The following is a 10,841-nucleotide window of genomic DNA, read 5'->3' as shown; positions in this document are numbered from 1 at the left end:
ACAGGATGAGACTAACAGGGAGTGGAACTCAGCATTTATTTGCCTAAATGATAAAAGCCAAAATGGCTCTGGAATACATTAGGCAGGCTCAGGCAGAAAACCAATATCCCAAAAGGCCAAACCCGATTCTAGGGGTGGGACCCCTGGGGGTGGGGCCTAAGGACAACGTTGGTAGAAAAGCCTCGGGCTTCCAGGTGCATCCTGAGCCAGGGGCGCCTTTCCTGTGGGCTCTGGCACCAGGGGTGAAGTGGGCACTCAGGCCCAAGCCAGCCAGTCTTTCCCACACTTCTTTCTTCTCAGGATTCTCATCCAATGAGAAATCAAGTCTCCACGTGGAGACAGTCAGGGCCTCCCAGAGGGTGGGGCCGAAGGAGTGTGCTGTCTGCCTGTCCCACCCCACCCTCGCCCAAGAAACACAGCCAAGCCATCCGAGTTTAGAGGTTTAATGTTGAATCCAGCGCTTTTGTCTTCTGCCCCAATCTGAGGACAAACATGAGAACTTTGGCAGACAGGAAAAAGCTTTCTCTTTACTTTTTAAGAAACTTAACACTTAATAGTATAATCCCAAGAACATAGTCTACTCATTTATTTGGAAAAATAGAAGTTAGGGACCATTCTGCATCCCATGAGAAAAAACAAGAACAATCATTGTCATGACTTTGAAAAATATAACCTTTGAAAATACTTAGATCAGTATGCTAAAAAAAATACCATTCGTTAAAAATGTTCAGGGAAGTTATTTCTACCTGTTCTGGGTCCACTCCTGGTGGGTGTGGACGCGGACAGAAAACTAAGAAGCTATGGCTTTTTGAGAATTCAAAGAAAAGCAGCAAAATAGAATGGATTTGGACAGATTTTAGATAGGGACAGGATAAGAAAGGCATTCAGCTCCAGAAACGAGTCACCTGCAGGCTCAGAGAGAACCCAGGAACAGGACAAGAACACTGAGAAAATCCACGTGAACAAACCCTCGAGCAACAGCCGCAGGCGCTGCCTACGCAGCTCTCCCAGACTAGAAAGGCCAAAAAGCTTGTGGTTCCCTCTTCTCTGCAGGACTGCCAGTCTCCTCTCCTCCCGGCTTCTTACCTAACCCTCGCAAAAGGATGGCCTTTGGCATAGCTATGGGACAACCCCTCAATGTAATCCTCTAAAGCTTAGAAGCTGTTTGGAGCTCCCGAGTCCTTCCTGCTAACCTGCCAACAGCAGCCCCTTTCCTCCCCATCAGCTTTCCCCTTCCTTTCTTGCAGAGAGGCTTGGAGCCCAGTCAACCGTCCTGGCGCTCCCATCTCTGCCAGGAGTGGCCCACTCTGGCCGACTTCTTTCTCAGGTGTGACTCAGAGAAAGAGCTCCACAGCCTCTAGAAACATTACTGTCTGCAGGTTTCCATACCTGGATGTAGGCATAGTGTACCAACCACAAGCTTCACTTCATTTTGGTACATGGGATCAAATGCCCGGTTCCAGCTACGCACCCCCCCACCCCACCTTGTCCAGCATCTAGGATCACATTTATTCCAACAACTCCAGCATGTTGCACTAGGGCTTTTGCCTTGAGTCAAAATGATTTGAGCCTCTGCTAGCAGTGGAGGTCTGCGGAGAGGCAGGGATGTCTTGGAGGCGTATGCGCATGTGCTGTGAGACATGCTGGGGGGTGGGTGCTGAAGGGACGCCCAGGGAGCCCCCTAGACAGAGCTGAGGCCCAGAACAACCCAAGATGGAGTGACCCAGGAGGGGAAGCCCATGCTGGGGGACAAGTGAGAGCACACAGGCGGGCTTCGGTGGCGCTTTCCCCGACTTGAGAGATGAAGAACCACAGGCAGGACTGCGCAACACAGGGAGCATCAGAGTAGGAGGCCCGAAGCTGCAAAGTGGACGCATGTGATCCCATGGAGCAGGGGGAAATGGGAAAACACGGAGCGTTCCAAAGATAGGACCCCGGCCGAAGACGGCCCAGATTTAACAGGACCATAGCACTTCACGAGAGGGCTCAAGGGACAGGCTTCTTAGAGGCTCCGACTCTGCTGACGGCCATGCTTGACTCTTTCAGGTGGTCAGGGTTTTCAGAACCAAGGCCGCCTTGCTGCCTGGGCAGTGGTTGTAGTTTCTGACCCTCGGGCAGAAGGGCAGCTTTTACCGGAAAGTGTTCGCAGGGAGGTGGTGGGGGTTGCTCACAGCCCTAGCAGAGGGGCAAGAAAAGATAAAATATGGTTTTCTTCACTGAAAACACTAAAATGCCACCCCCACAAGGGGTATTTGTGAGTGACAGGGGACATAAGCAACTTCCCCTGAACCCAGCTGCAGGCCGATTGACAGCCGGGGCTCGCGATGCCCAGATGAAGAGATGGATGTGGAGGGCAGCCCACGGCACAGCAGTGTGGAACATCAGCCTCCTCTGACGCCAAAGTCAAGTGGCCAGCGTCCCTAGGCGACAGGAGAAGTGAGACCACAGCCACCTGTCCACGACACACAGGAGCAGATGTGAAGGGGAACCCACCCTCCTTTCCTACGAGAACCCGCTGGGCTGCCAGCTGCAGCTCGCTCTGCAGAGGAGAAGTCCTTCGTGGAGCTGAGAGTCCAGTCAAGCCAGTGTTTACAGGGGGGTGAGGCCAGGCTTAGGCTGGTGCTTAGAAAAGGAAGTGTTTCCTTTGCTACGCCCCGGCCCAGGGCAAGCCTCTCACAGTGGGGCTATGACCAGTACCAAGGAACCCAGCGTGTCTGAACTGCAGACATGTGCAAAGCATCTTTTGTGAAACGCTAGGTAACACAATGGAATGGGAGTTGTGAGGCCAGGCACTTAACACCCAGTAAAATATTGAAACCAACTTTCTATATAATTACACACAGTCCTACTCTCCTCCTCAATTTCTGGTCACCCTAAAAGTGCTGGAAAAGATGGGCAAGGGCTCCCGAATAACCAGGCAACAGGGTTTTCCGAGACAGTGCACACAGCAGCAGAACCACGGCTGAGGCCATGTGGTCGCACCACCCTCAGCAGCATCTTCACGACCCCATTGGGTCCAAGGAGAAACTCCTCTGGAGCAAGGAACTCTAGGCTCAGACTCAGATCTCCTTCTTCCCACAGCCACACTGACACCAGGGCCTGCAGTACCCGGAGGGGTTTGGACTGCCAGCACTCAGCTCTTAGTGTTTAAGCAAGTCAAAGGTATGATAACACCGCGCCCTCCCCGCCCCTCCCTACACCCCACCCCACCGGTGTCAGCCTGGCCCCTGCTTGAAGGTCTCATCTCTGCAGCAGGACAGTTTGCTTCAGAACAGAAGGTAAACACTGTAGTGTCAGTCCACCATGCCACTTCCTTCGTCTGCCTCCTCCTCCGGGGTAAAAACATTAGTTCTACATTTGAAAGCTAAGTTTTAAAATAATAATAATGACAATTTCCCTGTCAAGATCACACGAACACCAATCATAAAGCAAAGTCCTTAGGGTGGGCAGATGGATGCAGAACGGGCTTCTTAAGGGCAGGCAGCCTCCTCCCTCGTGTGGACAATAGATGCCTCTTGAGGATGGGCTGTTGGTTCCCCATCCCAAGTCCTCTTGCCCCAGTACTCTCTCATCCTTGGGTTTAGTGTTGGGATCACAACGGAGAGTTCAACAGAGAGCTTCTGCAGGGGATGAGGCGGGGGGAGAGAGGAGAAGCGGCAGAAGGTTAGTCCTCTTCGTCCTCGCTGATATCATAGGCTGCAGCCTTGCGTCGGTAGACGTTTGCTGGGGAGGAAGGTGGAGAAGTCTTGGCAGAGAAGGGCCATCGGAAGGAGGGCGAGGGGGAGCGTTCACGAGTGGGGCTGCTGCTAGGACTCTGCTTTGGACTGATGGCCTGCAGCATCCGGCCTTTGCCCTCCTTCAGCATATGCTTCTGAGGAGACCAAAAGGGAAAATTAGGAGAAAGGTTAGGAGGCTAGGGATTCTACTGAATCATTGCTAGAGGATTAAATGACCACCAGTGTTCCTACCATGTCAAAAGTGACCCAGAGAGTCAGCGGAGGGCCATGGCTATAGTTCTAAGTCATCTCCTCCCTGCAGTGGCCTTGGCTATGGCATTCACTGAAGGCCGACCACCTGCTGCTGCCCAGACCCCAAACCCTTGACTTCTGCGTGGAAGGGACCGTTCCAAAGAAAGAAAACAACTCCATGAAAGGCGTACCTACCCCAGTTCAAGTTCTCTGCAGAGGAAATTCCAGGTTCTTCCTAAATAACCTAGTCTCCAAAGACCTGCAGAGTCAAATCCTTCCTGATACCTAACCGAGGGCTCCCTTGCCGAATTGCCATCACACCTATACCTTTCTGTGGTTTGCAAATGCTTTGCTGCTGCTCAAGGGCAGAGTCCCCACTGACCCAGGGAGCCGGCAGCAGCTGCCCTCAGGGTAGGCAGCTTTCTTCGGACTGCTCTCCGCTTCCCTCTCTCCTCCTATCTAAAACGCCACGGTAGAAGCAAGCTGGGTAAGGCTACTTGCTTATCTTGCCACCAGACTGAGAGGCTGATACAGAGCTGGAAATAATGATTCAGGAGAATGTGCAAACTCTGTGTGTAAAAATCTTCAAGAATTGTGTGCGTGGGGGGGGGGTCGTTCATAGCTGAAACATATTTCTGCCAAATATGAGAAAAAATTACACGACTTCTTGATGTCAATGTGCTTTCCGCTCAAGGATTCTTGGACTCTGCCTGCAGCTTGGAAATGCCCTGGATTCCTCCTCAGGAAAGAACATACCAGGGCTCCTTCAGGTCCGAACATTTCCAGGAAGCTTCCAATGAATTCTCTGGATTTCTCTTCCCATTTCTGAATGAGATCAATGCTTTTCTCCTCGACCTTCTGAACGAATTCTTTTGACTTTTCTTCCACGTCCTTCACTTTCTTCTTCACTTTGTCAACCCTCTCCTGCAAGTGGTACTTCTTTTCCTAGGCAAAGAAAGAGTGGCTTTGAGAAATAATGCCCTTCTTGACCTTGCAAGCACACTACTGACCCTTGTTCCAGCCCTTCGGCTCTCACCTGCTGTAATCTATCTACACTGTTAGCACACAGGCTCCAGAGGGTCATCCGACAGGGGAAGTATGAGATGACTCATGTTGTGGGCGTCTGGGATTCGACCAAACATGCAGCCATGCAGTCACAGAAGACGAAGCAGAGGTTTGGAACACGAACGTGCTCAACATGGCCTGAGGACTGGTCATGATAGTGCCAGGAAGAAGCTGCCTTCGGTTGGAAGTAGAAGCACTGGGCTTTTAAACTACTTACTTCATTGATTGTAACTGACTGCCCGCCCACCCCTATCACTGGTCTATGATTTTAGAAGTGTTGGGGTTTTTTAAGGTGCGTTTCTTTTTTTCTTTGGAGGTCCAGCTGCAAAACAAAGACACTTTCTTTTGTTTCTATAAATAAGGGAATACGGCATGAAAATTGTGGGAAGAAAAAGTGTTCCCACAATTGCTAGGTTATCAAGGGGAAACAAAGTTCTAGGCTTTAAACACCTGAGTTTCATGAGGCAGAGAGAGATTTTAAAGTAAGTGATACCAGCAGTGAGCTTTATATACATAGGTAAATCATACTTCAATGAAATGTTCTCATGCACAGGGAGCTGTGCATGAGACAGAACATAGAGTTAGCAGTTTATCTTTTAAAAGCAAATATATTAAGGCATATTTTATATGAAAATATATTGTGATTTGTTTCTAAAAGGTGTTCTCAATCATTCATAAATCAAATTTAAAACTTAGGCCCATGTACCCTGAGAAACTGTACGTCAAAAGATAAAGTGTCTAGGTTCTTAAAGGCTTGAAGCTAAACAAGTGGCCACCTAGCAGAGAAGCAACAAGCCCACATGGAAGAAGCACACCAGCCCGTGTGATCACGAGGTGTCGATGGAATCAGATAATAGGCGCCAAAAGACCCAAAACATCAACAAAAAAAACATATTGTTGAGAAACGAGGGGGATCAGAGCAGAGACCCAAACCCATAGGTAGACAATAGGACATCCTCTCACAGAAGGGTTACAAGGAAAGGATGAGTCAACCAGGGTGCAGTACAGCACCCGTGAAACACACACTATTCTTCTGGGTCTCTGAGGCTTCCTCACCCTCCACTATCATGACCCCAGTCCTGCCTTTCACTGCGGGCTAAGCCAGAGCATGTGCACTGGTGCAGGTAAGAGCTCAGGACATGGAATCCAGGTCAGATACACCCTCAGGATCAGAAATGGGAGTAGCAATACCAGGAGGGAAGGGGGAAGGTGGGGGGAAGATGGGAGGAGAGGGGAACCAATCGCTATGATCGACACATAATACCCCCCACAACCCCAAGGGGAACAAACATGAAGGGAGACAGCAGTTGGTGTAAGATATGAAAATAATAATTTATAATTTATCAAGGGGTCACGAGGGTGGGAGGGTGGGAAAAAAGAGGAGCTGATACCAAGGGCTCAAATAGATAGTAAATGTTCAGAAAATGATGATGGCAATATATGTACAAATATGCTTGATACAATTGATGTATAGAATGTTTTAAGAGCTATAAGAACCCCCAATAAAATTATTTTTAAAACAAAACAAATAAACAAACAAACAAAAAAAACAGTGTCGTAAGGGATTGTAGCACTCCCGGAAAAGATCCAGAGCTTTCATCAGATTCTCCAAACACCACCCAATTAAAAAGTTTCAAAACTACAGTTCTAGAGGTATTTGATATTCATGTGGCCTCACAAGATCACAGTGAGTCAGAATTAACTTAAAGGTCAGTAGGTTTTGGGGGGCGGGTGATAATGACTGACTGACAAAGAAACTCAGGCACAGATGGAACTGCAGGCAAGTGACATCCTGCACAGCCAGGGAGTCTGGGATGCGGCTGGTACTCACGTTGATAAAGCTGACGTTGAGCTCCTTGGCCGTGTAGCCCCTCTGGAGATTCCGTCTGGCATACACATCATAGTCCCGGACAATGCGGGTGATGATGTCTGATGTGGAGATCCCTTCTGTCCTCTGCGTTGGAGCAAACATGCCTAATGGAAAGACACACACGGCGCAGCCTGGTTAGCAGTGGGGGGGAGGGGGGAGAATACACGGAAACTGCAAACTGTATTCCGTTCCTCGCCTCAAAAAGCAGAAGTGACCGTCGGAGATACTGACAGTCAGGAGTTAGAGTCAGGCACAGACTAGGGGAAAAGAAAGGTGGAGCTATAAGGACCTTGTATTAAGAAAGAGAAAAATACAACTGGGAATGAGTTTCCTGACATTAAAAGCAATACCCAAAGAGGTGCTCTTCAATAGTTGGGAAGTGACAAACATCCGTGCTTGCCTCAGAAGATGCGGACTTCCTCAGGACACAATTCTTCCTGTAAACCGCTGACCCGCTGTCCCGCATCCCCCTGGTGAGGAGTCACACCACCTTACTCACCGGCTTCCTTGATGTGCTTGTAGACATCATCACTGCCAGCGGAAGAATAGGGGATGTCGTCATGGGCTACAAAATCAATCTGAAAAGAAGGGAGCCTCTTTAAAGCCAGGACAACTGCCGCTCACAGAGAGCCAATGAATGTTACCAGGACCAGAAGCAGAGTCAGGCCTCAAGAGACTGTCCCCCCTCTATCTGCCTGAACTTTTCTCCTGAATCCCATGATTCAGTCCCAAACCACCCAACCTCACTGTTGAAGGGTCATCGATGTGAAGTTTGCCAGTGTCCTCTGCAGCTATCTCAAGTGCTACCCTCTGACTGGGCCCCCGTCACTGTGCAGGCGGATTTGCTGGGAGTTAGTAGTGAGCACTCAGGCCTTAGAAAGAAGGCAGGAGGTCTCCTAAGCCCGGGCCTATAAGCAATGACCCAATCAGAGTTTCTTAAAGTATGAGAAAGAAGTCGCTTTCTGTTCAAATGGTTTCTCAGTCTGCAGGATGGGTAGGAACACATAAACCGCTAACACCTCAATTTCCCCTCTTACTAGAACAGACACATCTGTATTCCTGAGAAATGCAAAACCCGGAGCCATAAAGGAGCTTCCCGTCTCAGGACGTATCAATGTCAACACGGAGAGCTGATGCGGCACTGGATCAACCATCTTTCTGGGACAGGCTGCACTTTACTAATGTACTCCTGCCTGAGGAGACAGCGTGGGCACCAGGCCTGTGTCAGGGATTCTCAGCTGATGTCTCAATTTCCCTTGTCAGGCAGGGATCCATAAGCAGCAGCAAATGAAACTAAGAAGGGGCCAAGCAGGAGCCCGGGGAAGGACATGGTGCTAACAAAGAACACATTAGTCGGAAGTTCCCCTATCCACACACTTTCACGTGGGCTCGCGCTGCTCTGCCGATAAACTACTGTTGCCCCTCCCTCACCCACGGCGCCACTGCTGCTCAGTGCTGGTGTAGGACCACTCGCGTGGGACCGAGCAGTCTCCCAGACGGTTTCCTAGGCTCTACTCTAGACGGGAGCAGATCTCGCCTGCTGAGTCAGAGCGGGTTCAAAGGGCCGGGCTTGAGTTAGTAATTCATGTGCTGTCAGCACTCCTCAGAGAAGGATAATCAGTCTGTCTTCATCCTTGATGGGTTTAAACTCATGCCCTACCTTCAGGCTTATTTTTAATATTGCTTTAAGAGCCCCTTGGCTATCTTTATTCTTCGACACACCCTATAGCGAACTGAAAGAAACCCTTGCTGGTGCCTCTTTGAGGCTCACCAACCTGGGATAATTCATCCTTCTCATCTTTCATATTACCAGTTATACGAAATCTGTTAGTTCAATGGAGGAGAATGAAGAGGAGGTCCAGGGTGTCATAACATTAACTAATTAGTAAAAGTGAGAAACTGCTCCTAGCTTCTAATCCCACTCAACTTCCAGCCCCAAGCCAAAAGCCCTCCCTCAAACTCAGTGGAAGTCACCACAGGAAGGTGGAGAGTTAGCCCTGTGGTCAGCTTACAGCCACACAGCAGACAGGTCATCTATGGGACAGAGGAATAACCTCAGGGAGGCACGCCACCAACCACACATATCAAAAGGCCCTCATTTGCCCAGGGAGAAAGCTCAGAAGGCAGGCAGGGACAAAGGGAAGTAGTAAGCAGGCAGGAAGTGGGAAGAGTGATGCTACATTGTGGACTGTAGTCACTGCCCGCAAAACACAATGTGTAAGAACCTTTGCGTGCAAAACCAATTTGCTCGGTAAACCTTAATCCAAGTCATAATAAAGAGTCTAAAAAGAAAAGAGGCCTATGGTTATCTGACCCATCTCCTAGGATGTGACCGTCTTCCTGCATGCCTGGGCTACAAATTCTAGAGATTGGGGTGTTATGAATTCTATGGTGACCATGATGTGGTCTCTGTGAGCCTGGTTTCTCATCCAGTGTCCGTTATGGGGAAATTGTCTTTACTCCCGAGGGTTGAAGCAGGCAGGGATGATGCAAATGGTCATGAAAGTGCTGTAAACCAGGGAACCCCCGCATGAATGCACTGTCACTCTCCTCCGTGACACTTCCAGAGACGGTGGAGGCGAAGGAGAGCGCGTGGAAAGCTCGAGGGTTTTGGGAACACTGAGACAAGGAAGGGGTCACAGGCCTAGTCCTTACCTGGTGCTCTGCCAGGAACTCGGGCGTCAGGGTCCAGGGGGCATTCCTTACCACCTCGTCCACATAGCGGCAGTGCTGCACCGCATCGTAGCGCTCGCTCTCGTTCATCACCGTGAAGCCTTTGAAGTTGTGTGTCAGCTCATCGCTGCAGACTGAAGTCACCGCGTCACAAAGTGGTGAGCCCAGGCTCCCTTGGCCGAACTCCCCAGTCACCAGCCTTGCTCATCTTCTCCCACTTCCTAGGACTGCAACCACCCTCCCGTCGGGAAAAGAACCACCTGGCTGTAGCTCAGGCCAGGTAGCACAGCTGTCCCTAATCTAAGATACTCCACTAGGAGTCATGCTCCCTAGACCACATGCTCCTCACTGTGCAGAAGACAGGGTCCCACTGGGTACTGGCTTTCTGACTTTGAAGGGAACCTGCTGAGGGGAAACCATTCAGAGCGGGGAAGTGAAATCTGAAGCAGACTGCTCTGACCGAGGTGACCGAGTCAGGGTGGCCACCCTGCCTGGAGAAATGCAGCCATGAGGTCGTGAGGGAATCCTGGACAGTGGAGGCCAAGGAGGCCTTAACCCCTGCTTCTCCAGCTGAGGGTGCAACAGAGAGGCCGTGCTGGATCACTCCTTTAAAAACAGACCCAAAGGTCAACACACTCGGGCTACACGGATAGGAGAGAAAAGGATTCCTCTTGTCTTTTTCTGGACAGACCCCTGAAGCCCCCATATGTCTCCTTACCTCCCACAATGAGGTATGTATTGGGGAAAAGGTTCTTGGCTTGCATCAGAGCTCGGGCATGACCAGAGTGAAATAAGTCAAATATTCCATCTGCATAAACTCTCACAGGCCGCTCATCTAAACCCAAAGGAAAGATTGTGTTACGTGAGCGCATTTCATGCGGTACCTCTCGTTTAACAAATGGAACTGAGACCATGCAATTGTTCCCCCCCACCCTCTCTGAAGATGTTCTGGCACGGGGAGGAGGGACGACACAGACTTCGTTGGCCGCAGGCTCTCCCCACACCTTCTCCACTAACTCCTTGCATTTGCCAGATTGTCCCAAACTGCTCAGGTAAGTGGATCTCAACTGCTTTTTCTTAGAGTTATTTCAGAACAGAAAGGCGAGAGGAATACATCCGCTCTGGGCTGCACCTGACAATCCTCACCTTCAGTCTGTGCAAGCTCACTCCAGCCGCCAGGATGACTCCTGCCGGACGCTCTGCCTTAAAAAGACGCCTCCCAATAGGACACAGACAGTACGGCAGAAGGCTGAGAATGAAAGACG

General features: G+C 50.1%; 1 protein-coding gene across 3 annotated transcripts in view; it reads right to left on the bottom strand.

The window, feature by feature from the left end:
* Window positions 1-427: 427 nt before the first annotated feature.
* PCYT1A (phosphate cytidylyltransferase 1A, choline) overlaps window positions 428-10,841 on the bottom strand; it is a 103,875-nt gene continuing 93,461 nt past the window's right edge. For all 3 annotated transcript variants that reach the window (XM_075556262.1, XM_075556263.1, XM_075556264.1), the window contains 6 exons: window positions 10,295-10,411; window positions 9,559-9,710; window positions 7,403-7,481; window positions 6,865-7,007; window positions 4,725-4,913; window positions 428-3,871 (listed from right to left, as the gene is read on the bottom strand). In XM_075556262.1, the coding sequence (XP_075412377.1) occupies window positions 3,665-3,871; window positions 4,725-4,913; window positions 6,865-7,007; window positions 7,403-7,481; window positions 9,559-9,710; window positions 10,295-10,411 (887 nt within the window). In that variant the 3' untranslated portion in view covers window positions 428-3,664. The remainder of the gene's footprint in view (window positions 3,872-4,724; window positions 4,914-6,864; window positions 7,008-7,402; window positions 7,482-9,558; window positions 9,711-10,294; window positions 10,412-10,841) is intronic.

Source organism: Tenrec ecaudatus, chromosome 8 (genome assembly GCF_050624435.1).
Source record: "Tenrec ecaudatus isolate mTenEca1 chromosome 8, mTenEca1.hap1, whole genome shotgun sequence".
In the NCBI taxonomy this organism is placed as follows: domain Eukaryota; kingdom Metazoa; phylum Chordata; class Mammalia; order Afrosoricida; family Tenrecidae; genus Tenrec; species Tenrec ecaudatus.
The sequence above is the reverse complement of the archived record's forward strand: the minus strand, read 5'-3'. Positions and strand labels throughout refer to the sequence as shown.